Raw genomic sequence first — 12,304 nt, 5'->3', positions numbered from 1 at the left:
GAGCTTATTTTAATCACTTTTCTAAGCAAGGATGAAAAATTGGAAGGTTTAGAAAAGAATATAGAGCCTCCTACCATGGCTTGTATTCTGAACTTGCTTTGAAGGGCTTGAATTTGAATATAAAATGTTTTGCGCGTTGCCTTTGCCTTACTAAAATTTCTGTCTATTGGAACATACTCATGGCACCATTGCTGCCAAAGCTCTTAGTCCACAAGACAGCTACTTCTCCAAATAAACTTTCCAAGAAAAGACTCCCTTTTACATCCCCTAGCCCTTTCTGAAGAGTCAATGATACAAAATAACAAAGACCTATCACTGGCACTAGAATTTATTTGTTCATTGGAGGAACTGCTTGGAATCAACTAAAGCAGATAATCGAGTTGTGTTCTCATGTGCTGTGATGGAGCAAAAACCATAAAATACCCTACTGATTTTCCAGAATGTCTCATCTTGCAATAGAAATGAGTTACAGCCCTCTTCATGCCAAGTCAGTTATATTCTAGAGCTATAAGAAGAGACACAAATCTATACATAGGGGGAAAAGTGATATCAAACATATCTGAAGTGGATCATTAGGAATTCTTTCATGTAGTGTGGTATCAGAGCCAACGCATTAGTAAAACACAGGTTAACTACAAAAGAATAAATCTGATTCCACTGTATCACATAGGAAGCTTTAGATAATTCTTCTATGCGCTCACTGAATAACTTCACTTTCAATTTAGTAAATACTTCAAAATATATTAAAACTGAAAATTGCTTTGCAGGAATTGAACAGCACTGAACAAATGTCAGCACTGACAGAATTAACAGCAGATGTAAAGTATTTCAGCTAAGACATTTCTCTGAGTCTGGTATGGTATTTCTCTAACAGAATATAATTTTAAGTAATGAATCTTCTGAGTACCAGATGCTCCAAAAGACCCAACAACCTAACATGGAAATCCTGATTTAGCAATCACGTAGTGCTCTCCTGGACAATGATAAGCACTCCTTTCTCTAAGGGGTAAACAGGCTGTAAACAGTGATTGTTGCTTCCCCTATTTTCTGTTGAAAATTTTACCTTTTCTAAATACGACACTTTAAAATTAGATGAATTTTCATTAATTACTACCTTTCCGTAAAATTTTCTGATCTGCTTATAATCTTAACTTGTTACCTTTTAAAAACTGAACATATTGTCCATCGTTTTAACAAAGAGACCATAAAACAATTATGTATTTTAACCTCAACTACTAGAACCCAACAGAATTTATGATAGTTCCTTCGATACAGCAGATAACAACCAGGCTATGTCACAAACCTGTATGAATTGATTACTATAAGCTCACTGACAGGAAAGAAAATACTTCTTTTGTGTCAACTGTGTATCAACAAGTAAGACAATAACAGTATTTTGTTTGAAATGGTAATGTGTTGATTTTCAAGCAGCAAGCAATAGTATTTCCTGAGCTAAGTACTTATTTAAGTATATAATAATTTTTTCTTATTTGAAGGTATTTTCTATACAGAGGTATTAGACTTTGGGTAAAAATGCTTGTTCCCAGTCACATCTCAGGGATAATTCTCAGACATTATTGAAATAATTAATTCCACTCAAACTGACAAAATATCTACATGAACTTGCTCTCCTTACTTTAGAATTTATTTTCTTCCTTCCTTTCTCCCCTCCAAACCCCCTGCAAAACACATCTACATTTTCAGTATTCTCTAACTCATAGTCACTGCTAACAAGAAAAATGTATAGTATAAACAGAAATCAGACTTTGGCAATTTCCCAGACAATTTCAAACCACTCAAGATTTGGCAACTCTACTTGCCAAGTCTTGTCGCTCCTCTGAAAACAATGTCAGATAAATTGAATTGTGGAAAGTATCTCCTCTCCATGATAATCAAAGACCTGCAGAATTAATTCAACAACCTCACCTCAGAGGAGTTAAAAGCAAAAACATACTCAGCTGCACAAAAAAATGGGTTCTACACTTTGTGCACTGAAAAGAATTGAGTATGTATCTCCCAATTTCAAGACAAACAGGGACAGTAACTACTGTTTCTGATGGGAGAGATTATGACGGAAAATCACATACTTAAGACACTGATTTAATAACCCTTGGAACTCAATTTCCATATTAAGTTCAGGCATTAAGACTAAACACAACAGATATTTACCAGGCAACTAAAACTAGCTAACAGAAAGACCACGTTAGAATAACTTCATTTCTGCATCTTGCTAAGCAGCAGTTCTCATTCAGCAAAGTACTTAAGCAGATACTTAACTTAGCACTCAGCCACTTGCAGGACTCAGCATAAAGGTAATATTGCAGTCTCCAGTGCGATTGAGGGAGGGTATCTGAAGAGTTTGTTGTATGCGTATGTTTGTCTTACACACAACAGAGTAGAATTATAGAGCATAGAGAATGGAGAATGAAATATTCATCACTAATTTCCTGGTTGTTGGTCTCTATGGAATATTAAATTGGGCTGCTGGAACCAGGATACAGGTTCCTGTCTTGCAGCGAGATGCAGAGATTGTTTCCAGCAAACTTAGAATATGCAGGAGTAAAGTTTTAAATCTTGTTATATGCTTTTTTAAATTACAAAAAAATTATTTTAAAATAGGCTCACAGATTTCCTATATCATTGCTTTAAATAAAGTGTTACACCAGTAAACCTCAGTACTGTTTAGTACTTGGTATGGCTATGTCAGAGACTCTAGTTTCACATGCATAATGCAACACCTACTGACCAGCACAGAAAAATATTTCTATCAATCAGCAACGCAATGAAAAGTAGAATTACTTTTGTACAGCACCAGTAATACTGACAAGAGCGAAAGGTTTCTATAGCAAATAAAGACTAATGTATCTGATTATCAGAAAAATACAGCTGATGCCTAAACTAATATTGATCCTTTCTATTTAATTAGAATTAGTCAAGATACTGAAACATTTGCATACTAAGAAGTGGGGTCAAGAATCTGTACTACAGTAATTTTTTTGTCTTTTTAGTGAATACAGGCAGGCTCATTAAATGATCACTACCTAAGGGCACACACAGATATCCAGAAACATAACTTTTCAGTCAGTCTCTTCCAAAAAGGATGCTCAAAGCAGCAAAAGTTACTCCTAACGCACTGTCAGTTGAAATTGAGCCAGATTCCTGATCCCAGCACTATTTCTACGAACTACACGAAGACCATATGAATACCTATGAGAGTGCCACATCAGAAGAAAAGAAGTGATAATCCATGTATCACAGTGTTGCTCTTCAGATCTATGCTGACAAACGTGTAAACAGCTTGACAATAAAACTTGATGTAAAGGCAACTCAGAAGTTTTGAAATTAGCGTTACTTAACTGTTCCTTTTAACTGCTGTTTTAATTAATGGCAAATAGATCATAAATCCTACTTCTTCCTCTCCCACACTTAATTCTGTGTGAATAAAGTAAGTCACAGCATCTTTGTGGCATCTCTTATAAGTTCCTATAGAGTTTAGGGAGTAGGATCTCTCAGAGGGTAATCACATGCACATACAGCATCTGTGCAGCTCATTAAAGGAAGAGGGAATCTTATATAGTCAGAAGATAAATTTAACAAATAAAACAAGCTAGGTGTTCTTGACGTACCATTGACTAAGCTGGCATTTGCATTATCAGTGGCATTTTCACCTGCTGCACCATCTGTAGCTGAAGGAGTGTGGGAGGAGGGATGGGAAGAATCTACTGAGCAATAATGGATAAAAAACCAATAAATAATAATAATAACAACATGAACAAATGCATATGACAAAACAAAAACCATTTATAGCATACTATGGCTTTGTTTCTTGCAAAATCAACGTGTTTTAAATTAATTAACATAAGTTTCAAAAGCAAAATGTCATTACGAAAGTGCTACAAAGTGAGGCAAAAACTCATACATGGAAGAAGAATAATTAAATAAATAAATATGAAAGACATTTAACAAAGTTAATGAGAACTGACTGTACACAGCACTATGTACATTGCATTGCTTTGGTCCTTTTACATATAATTTTTTTAACTTTAATATAACGTTCTACAAATATTAAAATGGTTGAAGTATTTCCCTTGAGTTAATGAATTTAGGCAATGCATGGGTAGTTTTAAAATATGCAGCATACCACATAGCATATACAACACTACATATATTCTATTTTATGTAATGTTGCATATTATGATGTATTATTGCTGATACATCCCAGTCTAACATGGGCTCAATCTATGTCCTGCCACAACCTAGTTAATATGCACACTGATCTGAGTAGAAACATTAAACTTTTAATATTGTATGTGGAAATGGCAAATATAGCCTTGAGGAGAATAATGTCTTCTTTTAAATCCAAACAATAGACATTACATAATTGCCTGTTTTTGCGGTGAAATGAAAAAAGTATCAGAAAATAAAATCCTCTTTTTGGTTTCAGCAATTATTTGCATATTAGAGAAATTGGTCAAGAAATCTTTCCTAACAGCAAGGTAAAAAACTTGAAGATTTTATCATTTTATTGTGTTTTTTATACTAGAGTTTAGAAAATTAGTCTCTACAAATAATAGACAAAGTAAGTTTTTTCTTGTTTCTCTTGGTTAATTGTAACAACAGAACACGGAAGTCCTATAATGAATCTTGAGGACTTGAAGGTTCTTGAGACTCTTGAACTTCTTCAGTACTTGACCCATAGTGACTGTTTCACACTGTACTGGTTTGTTATTCAAGAAAGCTGGTCTTGTTTTATTCACAAATAGTAAATTGGGAGAAGAAAATAAACATTATGCAGGATTTAAAAACAAACCCTGTGCATTTACATTCATGAAAATTTCAATTGCAAATTTGATTACTGTGATGGCAATAACTTAAATTGTTTTAGTTACTCACGCTTATTCCTTTATTCCATTTGGATACTCATACTAACCAGCACAGCATGAACTGCTAACAGCAAATCATGCATTCCAACATTTAATACACTGTAATTTACTTATGGAGAATAAGTGATTATTCAAGCTTAACATTAAGATATGCAGCACCAACAATGCGTGCACACTTAAATGTCTGCCACGAACAATCCTGTTGATTTGCAATTATTCTCTAATTTAACTGGACTGATTCAAAGACAATTATTTTAATCATTATTTCAACCCTGATTTGCATCAAAGCTTGCTGGCTAAAAGCCTCATCCTTTCATTTCATGTGGTACAATTCTTACTCTACCTGGAAGCTGGTGTCCATCCTCCTGTTTCACACCTGTATGATGATTTTTACAAAATGTTAATGAATAATAAAAGCATATGCCCACATAAGACTGAAACAAACATTTATGACTGGCAGGATTTCAGAGAACTGCAGGTTTATATACAAGAGTATGTTATTTGAGTTTGGATCTCAATCTGCAACCAGCTCTGCCCAGGCACTTCTCTGCAGTAGCACAAAGCTGCCAGCAACATTAGGAAATGTGAAGGCATTTTCCTGGTATTGCAGCTATACCCAATTAGATGCAGTGTCTGCCCAACAAGTTCTTACACACCTCTGTAAGAATCTCTGGCTCTGGGTAGTAAGTTATGACCACAGCGCAGTGCATTATTCTGCTACCTCTGATTTCTCTCTCCCTGTCTTTCAAGGCTATCTGCATCGAAACATGGGAGAATCACCAGTGTCCTGAGCAAAATAACATACAGAGAAGGCCAACCCAGTTAGAACACAGGACCTCAGGGCAGACAGCTTTGACTTTCAAACAGGTACTGAAGTTGCTCCTTCTCACCTACAGTATCCTTAGACACTGCCAAGACAGATGCTGCCAGATCTCAAAAGGTCTGTCTCTAGCAGTCCTTCTCATAATGTTAGCAAGATTAGACTCTAAGGTATTGTTCAAAACTAGTCTGACATGAAAGAGTTTTACTTTGGGAAGTTGCAGTCTTTCTCATTTTAATGTTCCTAGAACTTACCATGCCTAATCAGTATTCTGCATTTCTGTGTAGAAATGAAATGGTATACATTTCATAAAGTGTCACCAAGGGAAAGGGATTTCCTCAGAGAAATATGGAGTCAAGTGCAACCACTTGCTGAACATGCTCAGAAATGGAAACTGTAGGTCATGAAAAGCATTTGAATTTGGGCTTCCTATCTGCAGCTTCAAATTAAAAGCATGGAAATGAAAAAAAAAAAAAAAAGGTGGAATCACACTGCCTGACAGATACCAAGTAAAACGTTCAGTAAAGCTACAACTACTCTTTTTTATCAATCATGAAAAGCACTAAAAAGAGTAGAAATATCTAAACGCCACATATTAATTAGCCCTTTATCTGAAAGATGAATATTCTTAGAACAAACTTGGAACAAAATTCAGAAAGTAAACTTGAACAATTTACAAGACTGTATGAACAAAAACTGGGAAGGACACACACTAAGTCACATTTCTGCTTAGTGTGCAACCCAGAAATTATCAATTGCTTATGAAATCACACTATAATAAGGTGAAAAGTCTAAAAAGACTTCTTGATTTCATTAATTGATACAGGACATCGAAGTTAAACTCTGTTAACATTTACTGCTACTTTCTTGTCTTTTACTATACTTAGGTTGACCTTTACACCTTAAGAAATTAAAATGTCTCTAAAGTCAGCTACTGACATTGAACAAGCAGGCTAGCAAAAAGCCACATCTAATCTTTATTCTGTTCTTGAAGTTCAAAGACAGACACTATTTCCACGGCCAAGTTTTTTTTCTGAAAAAAAATAAATTACGTGGATGTAAATGCACAAGAGCAAAACCTTCGCAACTTTTAGGTGAGTATAGATTTATGTAAAGAAGACATGGCAATGGGAGTCTGCCGTGTATTCCCTTGCATTTTATTATCCCTTGCATTTTATTATGTACTGAGAGTCTGCAATTTCACACTGGAAAAACCTCTTGTTATCCAATGTATTTATTGGTTAACAGCTTTTGCTTTTTTTCTGTGTGACATATAATGAGAAAAATGTATACAAAAAAGGAAGTTTATAAAAATCATATTTATTTGTCAAGAATGGAGGAGAGCTCTAGCTACACAAAGCCCAAAAGCCTTCTTTGGAGCATCCTTATGTGTTGTGAAATTTACCTTTCTTATCTTTCTTTTCTTCTTCTTCTCCTCCAGCACCTAGCAGAGTAAAGATGATGCCTGTCTGAGAATTCACACCCACAGCAGTTACAAGCATTCTTCCAGAGCCTTCCATGACATGAGTACCTGAAAATATGCAATGTAAGTTATATATAAGTTTATATAAATAAAAACAACAACGATTAAATATTTTATGCAAGACTTTCACTATAGTACTTAAAAAAATCTATATTGAGGCCATTATAATTACATATCAAGAATAGTCCCTATTGTGTACTATCCTCAAACAAGAATGGATGCATAACTGCAGATCTTCGGCTCCACATTCATTAATCACACACATCAGAATCCCTTTGTAAAAGAAAAGTTGCCACTAACCAAGTTTACATAATCTTGGAAGACAGTAATTACTGAAATTTTGAAAATATTTTTTCAGAGTTCTACAAACATTCCTCTGTGACTCTAGTCAAGATTACACTGACTGTACATGGAATACCGTATCATAAACGAAATGAAAATACGTGTGCAATTTCCCTCATCTTCCTCAGTTACAGCTGATTTACAGGCATAGAAAAAGAATATTTTTGAAGACAATTTCACATCTTCAAACTTGAAAAATCAATACAGAGAAAAATCTTCAAGGAGATGTTTAATTAAATCACATGATTCCCCAACAGCAAGAAGAACCTGATGTACACTTAAAACAAATTCAGTATGAGAGATTTCTACTACTCTAAATCAAATCATAACATACATTAAGTTTTTCTGAGAAGTATCATTTGTTTAACTAGGTAATTTTTTCATTATATTAAGTAAATGCCTTTTGAGAAATATTTCAATGCTTTATTGTATAGAAATGCTTTATTTACAGCTCTTATTCCTCTATTGTTAGATGCATCTAAGATCACAGCCTCTTAGAAACCTTTTGCTATGAGTTGTGCAAACACAAGCATATAGAAATTCCTAGAAATGATCTAAAACACTCTGATTTACATTTTGGAAAAATTTTATAACAGAGGATTTGGAAAAGATCAGTCTATGCAATTGCACACTGGCTATTTCTAAAAAAAGTTTGAAATCAAGGAACAGCCTATTGTTACGACACGTATTTAATGCCAGTTACTAAAAGCTTATTGAAAAAACCTGTCATTGAAGCATAGGAACAAATGTGCCAAGGATGGCATGAAATTACTAATTTGTCATTTCATATGGTGACAAAGTCTTAATCTAAGAAGTTCATTATTGAAGTAATATTTTAAAATGTTTGAAGAGAGATATCCTTAGCAGGTAGTGAATTTTAAAAGATATAAAGCAGTTCAGTAGTGCACCTATGAAACAGATGAAAAAAAAATACATGTTGATCAGAAAGTACTGACAGATAAAGCTCTGCATTGAGATAGACTTCATATTTTATCCTCTAGTAGCAGAAAATTATGTTATGCCTATTAAGTGTATGTCGCTGGGAGAACACAAAGGAAAAGCAAACGCTTCTCAACACAAAGTTGACAGAGTAAGCTGGGATTAAAAGTTTACTGGGCTTAGGTTTTTTAAAACACTCCTATATTTGAAGAATGAAGTAGCTTGGAATCTATGAAAATAGACCGTAACACACAAACCATTAGCCTTGAGAAAAAAATCATTGCATACAAAAAAACCCAAATACATATTTATAGTTTATCCAGTGTTTACCAAACATTATTTATAGTTCATCCAAGTGAAGTATGCATGGACACATGGTTAACTAGACCCTGCTCAGAAAGTATTCTCTTATTTAACAATTGCTTTTAATCCTAGGTGCTTAAGTTCTAAATAAATTATATTTTAAGACCAGTCATTATTCCAGACTTGCAGCTGTGGGGCACCAGAAGAATGAGACTAGATGGAATGAGAACACAGTCCAGTAATTACACTTTCCTTTGTGGTGGGATGGGGGAGGTGGGTGCATGGAGCGAGAAAGAATTTTTACTCTTCTTCTGATGGTTAAGAGTCTTTAAGTCAACTAAACAGTTTGACCATTGTGGTAATAAACCAATTATACTGCTTATAATGCTCTCTTTACTCTTTGCCTTGTCACTGCAGCATTTGTGACAAACTATTATTCTTTGATGGGTTATAATCTATTGTTCCTTAGATCCTCACCTCCCTTCACAAGTTACATTGTACTGCTCTACAATTACCCAGTTTGCCATGAATGTATGGTTCTCCATTTACCTTCCTTAAGACAACATCCCTGTTTCATTCATTCTGTAACAGCATGAATTAGGTAGAGTCATTAACTGACTTGTCCTATACAATTCTGTGGCCAACAGGGTAAAAATTCTCATATGCTTATTCTCAACTATCTTGTCCGTCACTTACCCACTACCACGATTAACTACCACCCAGTATTTTAAAGCTAGTGAAGTTGTTCACTGATGCCTGTAGTTCTGAAGTGTACCACTGCAGGGCACACCTGAAGCCATAGTAAAAAAAAAAAAAAAAAAAAGAAAAAGAAATCTTGGAACAAGCTTTCTGCAAACTCCTGCAAAATGGCTTTTAACCAACTGAATTGTGAGCCTGTTGCATTGAGCAAATGGGGAATATAATTAATTTCTCATGGAGAATCTCATTGGGCATTCAGATCTACTAAACCTGAATGGCCACGGAAAGATTCTTTCTCTCCTCCCTTTTTACAAAACATTCTGTTGGGTTCATCCTCACCTACATAGATTCATTTCATTGAGTTATCTCAAAAGCTGAAAAAAAGAAAGATATATGGACCTGTGTCCTTGTAGAGAGGTAGGTGCTGGTCTCTTCTCACAGGTAACTACTGAAAGAACAAGAGGGAATGGACTCAAGCTGCACCAGGGTAGGTTTAGGCTAGACATTAGGAAAAAATTTGCACTGAAAGGGCTGTCAGGTATTGGAACAGGCTGCCCAGGGAGGTGGTGGAGTCATCATCCCTTAATGTGTTTAAAGGTCGTTTAGGTGTGGTGCTTGGAGATACAGTTTAGGGGTGTACTTGGTGGAGTAGGTTTGATGGTTGGACTTGATGATCTCAAAGGTCTTTTCCAACCTGAATGATTCTATGATTCTATTCTATGAATATTTTATATATATACATATGTACACACATACACTTGCAATCCTTTTTTTTTTTAAATCCCATTTTCTTATTACTGCTCATCCAGTTGCTGTCCTAGAACATACTAAGCAATGCAACTACCTATTTATAACCAAAATATCTTTCTCTAAATAATCAAAATCTCTCATGTTCTTAAAAGGAAAAGAGAACCGAGAGAACATCTGTCAAGACTAAGCCTAATTTGAGAGCATAGATATCTCATCAGAACACTAAGAAAATTTCAGCAGAAATGAGCCAAATAAAAACAAAAGTACACTAATGGTCAGATGTATTTTTTTTTTTAAAAAGGCAATAGACCTTCTCAGTGCATTGAGAACTGTTCCTGTGGATTTCTGAGATAAAATTAGGTTCCTTAAAGAGACACCTGCTTTCTTCCATACAATAGAGCAAAACATCACAAACACATAAAGTAGGACCACCACCCAAACAACAAAAACCAAGTTACATTTAAGTTTAAAGGAACAGAAAAGACCTTTAAAAACCAGAGTATACCTGGTTGTACTGGTTCAGACAAAACAGAAAATGTCTGAAATTAACTCAGAAATTTAGAGGAATCTCCTTTAATATGTAACACCATTTAAAATATATTTTAGTTAAGAACTTGCTTTCAGTGTTCCTATATTTTGTTTTGAAGGAATCTTCTTCTGTATTGGACTATAATGTGAGTAGAAATATCCTCCAAAAAATGGCATGCACACCAATATTTCAAAAACAGCTTTATTAAGAAAAAACATGCACCCACCAGATCTCAACCTCATATCTGCATACCTGGAAAGGGCAAAAATGTCTTGTCTTGCAATGCCTTTCTGAACCTTTTCTTAACACTAGTCTTGTAAAACATAATCCAAAACTGTTGAGGTGCATACAAAAGCATGTTTTAGAGCAGGTACTAATTTATCATCAGATTATGTTCCACTAGTACTTTTGGAAAAATTCTTCAGCATCTAAGCTAAACCAAAGAGCTGAACCTCCTTCCACCTAGCTCTGGCAGTTTCATCATTTAAACAGTATTGTATTAGCTTGAATAAAGAAATGGGCTCTATGATGGCAATCAGCTGCTGTTATATAAATGGAATTCCACAAGGAAGGCATGTTTTTCACGGATCTGCACACTAAGCATGTATTTCAATTTCATGTCGACTGACTTCTTTCCCTCTCAAGACTCATTTTTCAATCTTAGTAAAATACATTTTTTCACATGCTGAGTATTTAATATGAAGTTGATCAATGGTGAATATTCCAAGGCAGAAAAGGAACAACTCCAGTTTAGTAAGAAAACAGATGAACAGATTAGACAGTTAAGGAACCTATTACAGCACACACTTTTCAGACAAAAATGCAACTTAACATGAGACTGCTCAGAAACCCCTAAAATCTAATAATAGTACTGGTGAAATAGATTGGAAATAGGGCTGAAAAACAAGAAAAGAAAACCAGAGCATGCCAGCTTGAGGGTTTTATACTGTTTTGCTACTTCCAGTAAACTCGTGGTGAACACAAATTCTCTATCAGCATATCTAAACAACTGTTTTAGTCACTGCAATTATTAAAAGGTGATTTAAGTTAATAATAAAGTGAACCAACCATCAGAATATCCTCTTTGAAAAAAATATAAGAGTTTTCCAGAAAAAAACTCATCCACAAGTAATTTCAATATATCCAAATAATTTGTAATTTTTGAAGTTAGCTGCGCGGTTCTGAAAATTTCTGCTGTGCTAGAAGCCTAGCTTGGAATATTTTCTGGCAGGGCATTAAGGCAGACCTGAGAACTACTTTTCTCCAGGCAATAACTGACCCGATTCCTTAACCAAGCTTGCTTTTTATTTCCAAAATCTAACAAAGCACCATTACCAAGAGGTTTCTATTGTTTATTTGTTCTTGAATAAACCGTTTGATTTGTTTCAAATCCTTGTTGCACATTGATAGAAATACGCATTTGAAAAATTTAGGTTAGGATAAAGGGATGTTCTGTCAGTCTTAGTTCAGTAAGAACAACACTAGATGAGCTCCTCTACCTAACTATTTCATACCTTAATCAAATTAAGTTTTAAACAGTAAGCATTATAAGGTGT

The 12,304-nt window shown here is 34.7% G+C and overlaps 1 protein-coding gene across 17 annotated transcripts in view; it reads right to left on the bottom strand.

Moving 5' to 3' along the window:
* ATP2B2 (ATPase plasma membrane Ca2+ transporting 2) overlaps positions 1–12,304 on the bottom strand; it is a 186,327-nt gene that overhangs the window by 85,635 nt on the left and 88,388 nt on the right. For 9 of the 17 annotated variants that reach the window (XM_086470080.1, XM_086470083.1, XM_086470087.1 and 6 more), the window contains one exon: positions 7,109–7,234. The exons of 3 other annotated variants lie outside the window; for them this stretch is intronic. In XM_086470080.1, coding sequence (XP_086326206.1) covers positions 7,109–7,234 — 126 coding nt within the window. Of the gene's footprint in view, positions 1–3,626; positions 3,723–4,576; positions 4,600–5,226; positions 5,260–7,108; positions 7,235–12,304 lie in introns of all 17 variants that reach the window. 5 more of the 17 variants (XM_086470079.1, XM_086470082.1, XM_086470078.1 and 2 more) reach the window with 4 other exon arrangements.

Source organism: Leptosomus discolor, chromosome 9 (genome assembly GCF_034619465.1).
Source record: "Leptosomus discolor isolate bLepDis1 chromosome 9, bLepDis1.hap2, whole genome shotgun sequence".
NCBI lineage: Eukaryota > Metazoa > Chordata > Aves > Leptosomiformes > Leptosomidae > Leptosomus > Leptosomus discolor.
The sequence above is the reverse complement of the archived record's forward strand: the minus strand, read 5'-3'. Positions and strand labels throughout refer to the sequence as shown.